Consider the following 12,037-nt stretch of genomic DNA (forward strand, 5'->3'; position numbering starts at 1 on the left):
CGGAGAGACTGCGCCGAGAACGATCCGGAAGAGCGTTGTCGGAGGGAGGTCTGTCGCGAAGAATCATCGAACCCCCCCCCCCATTGCCTCCCGGCGGAAATGATGGTTCATTCTTAGGAATACGTGAGTTTTCTGTCCCCGAAGGTGAAGCCAAGTCTATCCGTATCGTTTCATCTTGGCCCGATATCCAGACTCGATAGTGCCATCCTAACTCCTATCTTCACTCAGGAAGAGCTCGATCTCCTCGGGAACGTCATTCCAAGGCCATTTGGTAGCATGTGATTTCGGAAATACTCATCATGGGCGATGTAGGCTCGTCCTCTACGATTGAGTTCCCAGTTTCGAAGCGACTCACAGAACGGAGTACAAAAAAGTTCAACAAACCCATGAATCTTCGCGGGAACGGCGAATCAATCCATCGAGTCCGATGTAGGCATCTGAAGATTCGTCTCTGATTCAAATTCAAGCTGAAAGAGAAATTTCTTCGAGAGCTTCTCCGACTAGGCTCGGGAAATGGAAAATTACTGACTAAGATTCATGCGTCACGCCGAATCTTGTTTCCTAACCAAACGGTGAAAATATCGGCCGGGAAAACGCTGCTCGGAATTTCAAATCCCACCACTTTATTATTCGCTTCTTATTGCAATGAATCTCCTGGTAACTAGCCAAACATTGTTTTTCCGCTCTTCCATCGAGTGCTCGGTCGAAAAATAAAACAGTACAAGTAAGATTCTCGTCCATCAGGTGCCAATCCACCTCAGCGAGGCTGAAAGCCTTAATGACCTTCATCATCCATCCATCGGACCGACCCGCTTCCTGTTCCTTCGCAACAGCACTGTGCACGCCGGAGCACGGTTCGCTTAAGTTCCGATAATTCATGTGATATGCTTTTCCAGCCGAAGGGATACCGATGCTTACGGCGATTTGCTCCCGTCCTTATGATACAAATGAGGCTGGAAACGGGTGCGACCTTCGCTCTTCCGAAGGCACACTCCAGCTGATAAATCGCCTCCGATGCGCTATAATTCAGTGAAGTGATCCATGTCGATTATGCTTTTGAAGCTGTTGTAGCGTTTAGGATGATGCATCGGAGGGAGCCGACAGCGATTTTCTGCACAGCTTATCCCCGATCGAATAGGAGGTTCAGAGTTCAGACCAATCCCCAGCCTTATCCAGTTTCCGATGACTCAACAGCATCATTGACATCGTGAGAACTCATGTACAAGGTCAGCCAGTCAGACAGACAGCGAATCATCCCAGAACCATTTGATGGCGTTCTTACAGATTCTTCTTCGAGACACGGGAGAGCACCACAGAACAATATAGAAATTTCAATCAGCCAACATTCCGCCGCTGTCTCTTGCGTGAACCTACTCGCCCCCGAACATTCCGCTGACTAAGAAACCGATCGACGGACCGCCTAATCGGCCCGTCTGCTAACCATCGACATCAAGCATAGACATTTCCGTCCTCCGTCCGGGGAGATGGCTGACCTCTTCCTTTCCTTCTGTGTTCGTCGCTTCCGAACATTGGCAATCTCTTGCATTCAATACCCGATGCACAACCTATGCTCGATCGCCTGTCCTCAACTCACAGTAGGCGGAATTCCTTTGATGAAGATATGTTTCAGGGTAAGACCTCCACCGACGCGACGGGGCCGGAGCTCATCCAGCTTTTCGCTCTTTCGGCGGCCTGACGTCATCAGTGGCGGAAGTCTCCCAGCGTTTTTCACATGCAATACTATTACGATCTACAAGCAGAAATCCTCGCTGCGGGCGCGTGCGATCTTCGGCGTCGTATCGCTTTCGACGGAGACCATTGTGTCCACGGGATTCCTTTGGAGGCTCCTATACATTCTGGAGTAGTCCGGCTGATGAAGTGTGCAAACTGCAACAGAGAAGCACATTGGATTCGACTGAATGCTGAATTATCCCCAAAATGCTTCACGCTAACATTTTCCGCCTCGCCACCGAATAGGGTTCAGACAAGGATTCTTTTAATTGAAACCGTCGAACACGTGCTAGGAGCACGCTCTGTAGAGCACTAATGAATTGTCGTCTCGGTCGCGCGGGGTAGAAGCGTTCTGAGAACACTTAAAGATCTTTCTATCGCGTTCCCGACCGCCTGCGCGGCCACCAAGATTGACTTGATGTTAAACAGAGCGTAATAGAGGGAGGAAAATATGGGATTAGTCCGCGCAATTCCACCGAAGCTCAACGACAGTAGGGCAATGCTGGGTCACGTTTACAGAGTCGTACGAGAACGCTGGGGCCTGGACGCTGCTCACTAGTCGCTTTTCTACCATGACACTTTCACTACCGTAGACCGTGAACGCACCTTGGTGCTGATCGAATTGCTGCTGACATTGGTTCCGGGCGCTCATCTCAACATATTCGTTGCATTCCGGATGCTCTGGAGGCATGGCGTTCCAGTACGTGGGAGAATTGTTCAGCTCCAACAACGAGTTCTTCTTCCGATGGTGGTAGCATGTGGCAAGAGTGGCCGCGAACAGAAGGAAGCAGAAGCCTGACAAGATGGCGATGACTGTCAAAGTTCCCCGAGCGAACGAATCTGCGAATAGACCTTGCACGTAGACACGGAAGCCCTAATGATCCGAATTAGGCCCCGATTGGAAACTCGGAGCGGGGACCGGGTTCCGAGTCCCACCCACCGCAGATGTCCCCACTGGGGAAATCCCACGGCAAGCGAAATCCCGGAGGAACGAGCGTAGCTGCAGGCGCTCACTCACCGGAGCTTTTCTGGGCGACTGGATAGAAAGACTCGTGAATGCTGCTGAAGTCGCAGTCCTGACAGCCCGGTCTGTGAGGCTCGTCCTGACAAAGTGTATAGCTCAAACAATTGATGGGTTTACACCGGTCGTCCGTTCGGTGATAGCCCGGCTTGCACTGGCCGCAGTCAGGACCTCTGTGTCCCGGAAGGCATTCACAACGAGGCGTGCCCTGAAACACAGACAGCTCCGTATCATGGACAGTGTCTGGTCGACGACGCTGGCCGTAGTTTTACGAGCCATCTGAAGCGATGCAGGCGATTCCTAGCCCGCCGCCTCGGTGCAAACTTACGGTGGATACGTCGACGTCACATAGGCCACTCGATGTGATATTGGAACAAGGACAACGGATACATTCTTTCATGCTCTTCACGTAGCCAGCTGAACACTTCTCGCACCACCTGCAACGAGATTTTCTCAGCAGTGAGTAGGGGTCGCCCCACGCAAACGGAAATGAAGCGTCTTCCGCTCATCGACCTAGTCCCTTGCGTAAGCGTTTCGCATCGATTCGAAGCCAGCTCCTGAACTGAACTCACCGACCCTGGTAGCCCTCGTAACACGCACATTCGACCGAATCTAGAGACGTTCTCGTGCAAGCCAGCATCCCCGGCTCCGAGCAGTTGCATTCTGCAAGAATCATGAATCAGGGTTAAGCACCGCACTACATCATTCCGGCAGAGTACCCTTGAGGTTTCTGGATGCTAATCCAACAAGTTGAATTGAACTTTCCAGCCTGCACGGGCCAGAATCATGACTCTGAATAATTCAGCCTGTTCTAAGCTCCCGCCTCCGTCGGGAACCCGTTCCCCCGCGGAGCGGGCGTCAGGATGCGCTCGACCGCGATAGCGTCCGATGTCATGCGCGACTCGCTCGACGACTCCGCTCCGTGCTGACGGGTCCGCCACCGAACGAGCTCGATTAGATTTTGCGGAGGGGAGCTTCTCCAGAATTACGACCAGGCAGTCTCGAGCGCGGCTTACACGCTCTTGACGGCAAGACCTCACTCCCCCACGATTAAGATTCATTTGACTCAGGTCTCGATGTCGACCTCCACCACCGACCGAGAACCAGAGGGAATCGCCCGACAGAGATGAATGTCGCCTGAGAGACGTGAGCAGAAGACAGTCGATGTCGCTTCCTGGACCTCCTGAACGTACAGTGGTGAGGCAATCGGAACCCGAGTCTAGCTCGACCGGTCGCTCTCGGAAATTGCAAAAACCCACATTGGCCTCTCAGGCAGCTTGAGCGGCTACATAATGCTCTCACGTTACGCCTCTCGTTTTGGCTCTTCGCGGCTTCCCCATTTTCCTCCTCTCCTCGTGCCTCTAGAGCGGCAGCTCTCCCCCCCTTCCCCTCGCCCCTCATCCTCTCCATCCTTCTTTTCTCTCCAAGCTTCACTCCGTTTTCTCCCGTCTAAAAAGCGTTTGCCACAGCTGGCTTCCCCTCAGAGGGCTGAATTCCCCCTCCCTCCCCGCTCGCACCCATCCTTGAGAGAAGGAGTCAGCTGAGGGCCGTAGCTGGAGTTTGGGCATAGAAGTCGCTTCAGCGGTTGCTTCTCTAGATTGGCAAAAGGGGTAGAGGGGAAACGGAGGGTTCTTCTAATAGATCTGCGAACCGCTACCACAAGGCCACCGAGCCGCTTCAAGAGAAACAACCTCCACATATTGCATCAACTTGGGCGGTATAACCCGATCTAGAGTCCCGAGAGTTTATTGCCCGACCGCCTTCGGATCGATTAGAGAAAGGAGAAGGAGCGGCAGTAAACGCCCAATTAGCGATTGGGGAAGATAGTCGGCCGAGAGTCTCACCGATTTTATGCTCAACGAATGTGTCGTCGGCGATGGGCAGCTCACTGACGGCGTAGTCCGTCCGGATAATCAGTTTAGGCGCCGGCGACGTTTGAATATTCGGATAAACCTGCAGAAGAGAGGGAACCTTCCAGTCGTAAAAGCTCGGTCGAGAGTTCAGGGCTGTACAGTGGACCAGGATCGGGAATGAATGTGGCGCTAAAATCTCGTGCTTACCGCCGAGAGTACGACGGCGTACTCTGTCGCTTCGCTGAGGTTCGAGACCAGCTTCGACGTGACGACTCCCGGGAGCATGACCGTCTTCTCATCGTCTGGAATTTAGTTCCATTAATAAATATCACGAATGGCGTCTTGTCAGACATAGCAATCGGGAGCTACTCGGGAATTCCCCGCGGTTAATGTGGACGGCGACCCTCATCGTTCGGGCTAGTTCATCCCTCCTGGGAATTTCCCCAAAGATGGGTCCTGGATGGAAGCGGACCGGATCCGTTTCTGCTCCACTCCATCAATGACGCGCAGTCGACCTAATTCAAGGTTCTGCTGTCCTGTTATCCTCCGAGGTGCGCACATTTCGTGCTGCAGTTGTTGTTGACTGGCGGCTCAAAGTGGGATCGGGCGAAAATTTGCAATTCCGCTCCATTGGAATGCCTATCATTAAAGTTCGCCTTGCATGCAGCAATTCTGTTTTCTGCTCCCCAAACCCCTCGGGAGGATCTTATCAGCGGAATCGCTCAGCAATTTTTCCGGAATGCTCGCTAGCTGTCGTTGCCATTCGCCTGCCGACAGGAAGCTTCCCCGATCTAATCTTTCCCGACCAGCGGAACGAGGGAGCAATCTCCAGCCTATCAAAGACCTGACGATTCCTTCGTATTGCAGTAATGAATCCAATGCAGGTGGAAGTCACTCCAAATCGACAGCTTCGGGAACGAGTTGCTTCTAGTTAGTTCTCCGCGGGACCATCTATCACTGATGCTGCACCCGAAAGGCGCAAACGAAAGACAGCGAAAACTTTTTCTCTGCCGCTGTCTCGTCATCGTCGTCGACGACTTACATCCGGTATGAACGACGTCGTGCGTGCCGCAGATAAGCCAGTGTGTTGATATGCGGAAGACGAGTTGCCGAGGGATAATTTGATAAGATCGCATGCAACGACTGGACGGCCAAAGATGGCGAGGACGACGGCGACAATCACAAAAATACACACAGACTGGGAGATTGAGGCAACATCGATCGCAGCAGCAGCAGCCTTTCTCCTTTGTAGTTTCCCGCGTCTAAACTACACACATGGCTGACGAAGCTGCTTCTCGTCTCTCGCCGCGACCGCTACACGAGTGTCCAGAGAAGCCACATCCGGACTCATTTAATTAGGCACTAAGGAACAACAACAACATCCCAGAGTAATCCGGAACGAGGGCAGTGCTGACAATCCTCGGTCGGTTGGTTCCTCTTCAGTGATTCTACAACTTCACTGTTAGCCCGGGTTGGAATAGACTTTCGCTCGATTCCGGGCATCATGCCAATCCAATCCGGCCAATCGGATCCCTATCTCGATTCTGCTGATACCGGGCTGATCATCATTGTGTTCCTCCTCCGCCTATTATCAGATTTCCGGACAGAAGGAGCCTCAGCGAGAACATCGCGAGGCATCGACGGCCAGGAGACGGCTCCGACGCGGCGGCTGCTGTCAGCAGAGTCTGATTGAAAATTAGATTTGAGAATATTCTGAGTCTGCGACAAACTGATTGAATCGATGAATCTTTGAATAAATGAATAATTTCTGCCGCTGCTGTCTCGCAAGAATCAACGTCTTTTAACCGCGAGAGCGGCTCGCGCAGCGTTTGAATGAAGTGGCAACAGGAGGAATCGGGGCAGGACACGACCGAGGCTTCCGGAGGAATTCGCCTGAAGGCCAACGGGACTCCATCACGGAGATTGAACGATCGTCGCTGGCGATACAGATTTTTTCTGCGAGATTCTCGCTCTTGGAAAAATAATGGCGGCGGACCCAGCGAATGACCAATGGCGGGAATCGGAGACTCTCTCCCAATACAGAGCGAACTCGGACTCTGGTCGCGATTGAATGTGCCTTCTTTGCGGAAGACGGGACGTGGCAGCTGCCAGCGAGCGCACGGACTGCGCTCCCTTCGAACAGCAGCGACCCCGGCGGAACTCTCTCGTAGCGATGAGCACAGCACCTCAAAATCCAGACACGAACGAACGTGCCTTATCGCGAGGCTTACAACCGGGGAACTTGGCGTACGACAAGATACAGCGAACGCGGGCCGGAACGACGGCTGACTGGCGAGGAATGGGTGGACCGACTGGAACCTCGGCTGAGCGGAATAAGACGAGCGACGAAGCCGTCGATTTAGAGCCGAAAGTGAGGCGGTGCTCTTCTGGTTCCAAAATGCTCCGGCCGACCCATCCGTCATTTGCACGATCTGCTCGCCGGAAGTCGTTTTTACATCATCACGGGGCGCGGACGCGAGCGTCTCGGATGAATAATGTCGAGTGGAGTTTTATCGAGTGGAAATATCGGGAAGAACTCAACTTCCTCTCGATCGCATTCGGAGAGCGCTCCCGTCCTCGCATCGAGCGATCGTCGATTAGCGGGGAGCAGACTTGCTCGATCGATGGGAGACTTGATGATCGATTGAGAGTACACAGTCGGATGTACATATGAGCATTGCTAGAATAGGACTAGGGATGAGTTTACTTACGAACGCGATGCCTCGCGGACACGGGCGACCACGAGAGCATATATCCCATCAACTTGACGTTGGCTTGCTTCGGGCTGTGCGGCGGCTTCCATCGTAATAAGAACGCCGTGTCCTCCACGGAGTCTACGAACACATCGCGCGGCGGCGGCAAGATTGACACTGTAAGGGAAAAACAAGGGCGATATAAATGAGCCTTGATAACAACTAGCAGAACAATAACATAACGCCCATAATAATTAGTCGCAGAGTCTCCAATCTGCACTGAGGGAAAGCCAGAACACAGGGAGTCCTTAAATAATCCTTCTCATCACAGCTGATCGTGGATCGGAAGATTACCACGGTTGAGGATGGAGACTCGTTTTCGGACAACGAGACCGTGAAAAATCTTCTTTATTCAGATCAGTGATACCCTTCGCACGTTCACGTAACCCAGGGCTTCGATATAATGCTGAGGCACGGAGGTTTCACTCTCCTTCATGGATGAGAGCAACTTCCTCTCGGTTATTGCTTCTGTCAGCAAGGAGCCCAATCCTGTGACGAGAGACTCATTCAATTGTTTTGACCTTTTTCTCTAACGTATCACGTATTATGCACTCCCTCTGCTGTTTTCTTCCGTCCCGGTCCGGATCATCCGCTCAACTGCCACGGGCCGAGAATGAGGATCGGGAGCAAGAAGGATTGAGACGAATAGCCCGGACAGACTTCCAGCTTTGACATATGAGAACGGTGGGTCTCGGAAACCTTCGGAGGACTCACGGTTGCTTTTTCCTTTGACTTCTACTCATCACCAAAGCACTTTGCAATGATTCTAGGAGTTGACTCTTCGCAAATCGAGTTTAACCTGCGGAGTCCGTATCACCGATGCTCTCGTCCTCTGCGGCCGCTTCTCGAGGCCGGGCTAGCTCTTGGGAAGAGGATAACTACCTTTGGAGCCCAGGCCACCTCACAGGGACGATTTGGCGCGCCGAAAAGCTCAGGAGAATCACGGCCGCTTCTTTCTGTCAATTTCCGCTCTGGATGATGCGAATCTTGACTCTTCAATGAAATTACCTTTTCATTGTGCAGCGGCTCGCGACGATGCGAGTCCTAATTCTTATTGAAGCTGCCGAAAATGCAGAACGACCGAGGTAATGCCCACCTCTTGGATGGGGGGAACGGAAACCTGCGTGCAGCATCCAATCTCCGTCGCCACAGAGCAACCTTTGAGCTACATGCAGCGATAGACAAAGTTCGACTCATGGAGTGGCAATGAACTCCGAGGTGTCGACAGAGCGGGGTCCGAATCGAATAGTAGTGTTATTTAGCACCTTGGTATCCCTAAGGTAATTGTTACTCGGTCCGGCAATCTCTCCGCCACAACGTCATACTCAAATGTCAGGATTGGTCGGTTCACGATTGTTCTTGATGTTTGCAAAAACAGAGAGCTGCATGAGCGCGAAGTCGCGATCCTCGAATACGAATGTGCTCTCTCTACTCTCGACTCTGTGCAATCTGCGGCCGTGGAGGCAACTCCGACCCGGAAAGTGGCGGAGATCGATGTGAAGATGAATCGCGCGCATTGTGTATGCTCTATAGCTCGTCCGCCTCGATTGAAGACTACTCTCAACGTATCAGTAGAAGGAGCAACGATGCGGAAGATAAGCCATTCGTTGAGGCGATCCTCATAGTTTTTCTCGTGGAATGTGCGTTTTCTCTTTTGAGCGGCGTAGTGACTGCTGCTGTACCGTGACGAGAGTTCCCCTTCTTTAAGTATTATTGACGCGAGAGGGAAATCAAGATCTTTGGATTAGCGGAAATCTGACTCGAATCGGCTCCCTGCCTCCGTCTTCGGGGTCTCTGTGACCGGCTGGAATGAGGATTGCAGTGATTGATATCTCACGCCTCAGATCTCTTCGGATCGATCTGATTCCGGAACGATTTCCGAGTTTTCTGGCGTGGTACGGATATCCGGATTGACCTACATTAAGCATGGGTTCGCTGTACCCGGACGTCGGAAGAGCTCCTCGAATTATTGGAACATATCGGACCCTCGGGGACGTATTGGATGGTCGCGTGAGGGCCTCTCAGACTGACTGACTGACTCAATGACTTCAACTTTCCCCCCTCCGACGCCTTCGCAAGCATCTGCACAGCCCTGAGCGAGCTTCGACCCGGGTCCCTGACCGACTGACGATCGACATCGGTGAATCTCAGACCAACCGGGGAGCCTTGACAAAGTCTCGGTGCGGATACAGAATGTTGTGTCGAATCGGGATAAGCTCGTGATATGAAGTGGTTTCCGATGCTCATCACGCGGATAGGCCGTTGCTATCGTCGCTGGTCTTCGCGGGACGTGGAGAAGACTGGCCGACATTCTCGGGGCAAGGCACGTTAACAAAAGGCTTTTCCGGGCGGAAAAACGCACGGTATCCTATTCGCGGTACACGGAGTGTCGAACGCGATATTGGGAAAACGCAGCTGGACCTAAAAATGGTTGACAAAACCCAGGACATGGAGTACATTCCGGAGGGTCGCTCGACATTGAAATCGCAATACTTGAGAGCCTCGGTCCACAAGGGAAACCGCTCAGGAAAGATTGCACAAAAAGGCGAAGAGCTTCGAGGGAGGAGTTGCGACTGGAAAGGTCGCCTTCAGGTCCGGACTCGAGTTTCTTGACGAAATGCGCGCTTCTTCGTCGTAGATATCCTCTCTCATGGGTACCTTGTCTCGACGAATTTCGAGTGACGGCAAGCGTCAGCGCTCAATTGTTCTCGGAATGAGAATATCGATGCGTCGCCCGGTGGATGGGGATATACATAAATTCCATACTTTGAATACAGCGGAAGATAAGCATCGAGAGGAAGCGCAAACTCCAGTTCAGATCCAATGATAATCCTCTTTGCAATGTGCCGCATGGGGGAAAGCCGATTTCTGCGCTGAGGACGGGCATGGAAGAAAATTACAGTCTTGCGCAGGCGTTTCCCCAGGACAGGCGACGTGACGTAACAATATGAGCGCATATTTTGGAGTCAATTAGCGGAAACCAATAAGCCTTATTCCTCAGAAGCTGGAGGAGAACAGAAGCTCCGACTGGGCTGGGAATACGGACTAAGGGGGAGTTCCGTTTTACGCTACATTTTACGAGCTACGGAATGACGCCGTACCACGGCCTTACAGGCTACCGGATGACGCCGGAGTACGGCTTTGGGACTTTTCTGGTGGCCGACGAGCTCGATTTTCCGAATTTCCGTAGACTTCTGCATCGATTAATCAACTCGCTACACTTGAGTTCGGAACATGTTCTCCAGTCTAGAGACGCGAATACGGAAGGCCGCGACTAATTTCCAGCCGATTACCGATTTGTTTTCCCTGGAATCGTCTCAGAACTCCAAAAAGTGGAGTCACTCCCGACCGGCACTGACAAAGTCGGACGAGCTCGCGCGCGGCGCATCAAATTCGTGGCTTCTGCAGCGGGCCCGCGGTTCTAGACCGCTAGAAGTCGCTCCGATGTTGGATTGTCTTTGGCGTATTGATGATTATTTTATTGGAGCCCTCGATGCCGAATGTCTCGGTCATTCCGGAGGTACCGCGAGTGTTTACGAGCGTCCGATTTCCTGTATGGATGCAGGAGCGACAAGCAGTTCAAAATGATGAATGTCTTTCACCCGTCTCCCACTTTCAAGCCCAACATTGCCGGGGGAAAGTTAAATCGCGATTGGCATGAATTATGGTGACACGCGGCCGAGGAGCACTCTGGAGCCCAAATTGTCAACAAGCCCAAGCGATGAAGCTTTCCCAGCCGACAGCGCCTCGACATGACGAATGAACACTCTTCGAGCTTGGTCAAAAGGACGAGGAGCCGTTCGAGCTCGTACATGAAACGATGGAGTCGGCCGAAGGGCTCGCTCGTCCTTTGCAGGAAGTCTCCGGAGCCAGGGAGCCTTTCTCCCCCTCCTCCTCATTCTGTATTCATCCAACCTGATTGGGACAGTCTTCTGTTGTTCTGGGAGTGGTGTCGTGGAATTAAGTTCCGCGCGCGCGACAAGTCGGGGTGACTGGAGCAATTTGTCGACGACACCAGTCGTCTGAGTGGGCACCATATGTCGCCGCGTTCGACAGTGCCGGTGCTGCTGCAGGGAGATGGAGAAAAACGAGTCGACGACAAGGAACACGTTAAAATGATAATGAGGACCTTGAGAGGCTTTTTCCCTCCGGGACGGTTGTTGCTGTTCCCTTATCGCCTCCGAACGAGTCTGCGACTCATTGAGCAAGTCGTTAGTTTGCCGACAAAGAGCGGAAAAATCACCGAGTCCGGGCCCAAAAGGTCAGATGCGATCAGAGGATCCGATCCGGCTGTCTACGGATCTCGGTCCGTCTCGCGATGCTCGCGAGCGCCTTGTCGCGCGATATTCCGACCCCGTCCAAGCAGAAATCGAATCCGCCATCGCAAGCAGCTGTCAGTAGGGATCAGCGCACGTCGAGAAGCTCAAGGATAAAACTCCGCTTCCTGCCGTCCCCGAATGCGCCGCCCCGTCAAGGGCGAGCCCCGATCAGGAGGAGCTGGGCAACACGCAGAATGATATCGTCATGTCTCGAGGGGCCTAAATGCTCAGGACAGCGACCTCGAGGCTATCGCGGATATTCGCGGATGTACAGCTCTTCCCATCTCCCCTGTCCCCACTTCGGTCGGCGGATGCAGTCGGATAGATAATAATATCTGGATGGCTGACTGGACCGCGGTC

General features: G+C 52.8%; 1 protein-coding gene across 1 annotated transcript; it reads right to left on the reverse strand.

Moving 5' to 3' along the window:
* Positions 1 to 1,732: 1,732 nt before the first annotated feature.
* Positions 1,733 to 7,794, reverse strand: LOC100905718 (uncharacterized). Its single transcript, XM_029110961.1, has 9 exons — positions 7,746 to 7,794; positions 7,317 to 7,475; positions 4,813 to 4,907; positions 4,597 to 4,705; positions 3,325 to 3,415; positions 3,081 to 3,189; positions 2,750 to 2,960; positions 2,338 to 2,583; positions 1,733 to 1,887 (listed from the first exon to the last, which is right to left on the reverse strand). Exons 1-9 carry the CDS (start codon positions 7,792 to 7,794, stop codon positions 1,751 to 1,753), a joined length of 1,206 nt encoding a protein of 401 aa, XP_028966794.1. The 3' UTR covers positions 1,733 to 1,750.
* Between the last annotated feature and the right edge of the window lie 4,243 nt (positions 7,795 to 12,037).

The sequence above is a fragment of the Galendromus occidentalis genome, unplaced genomic scaffold (assembly GCF_000255335.2).
Source record: "Galendromus occidentalis unplaced genomic scaffold, Mocc_1.1 scf7180000077183, whole genome shotgun sequence".
NCBI classification, from domain to species: domain Eukaryota; kingdom Metazoa; phylum Arthropoda; class Arachnida; order Mesostigmata; family Phytoseiidae; genus Galendromus; species Galendromus occidentalis.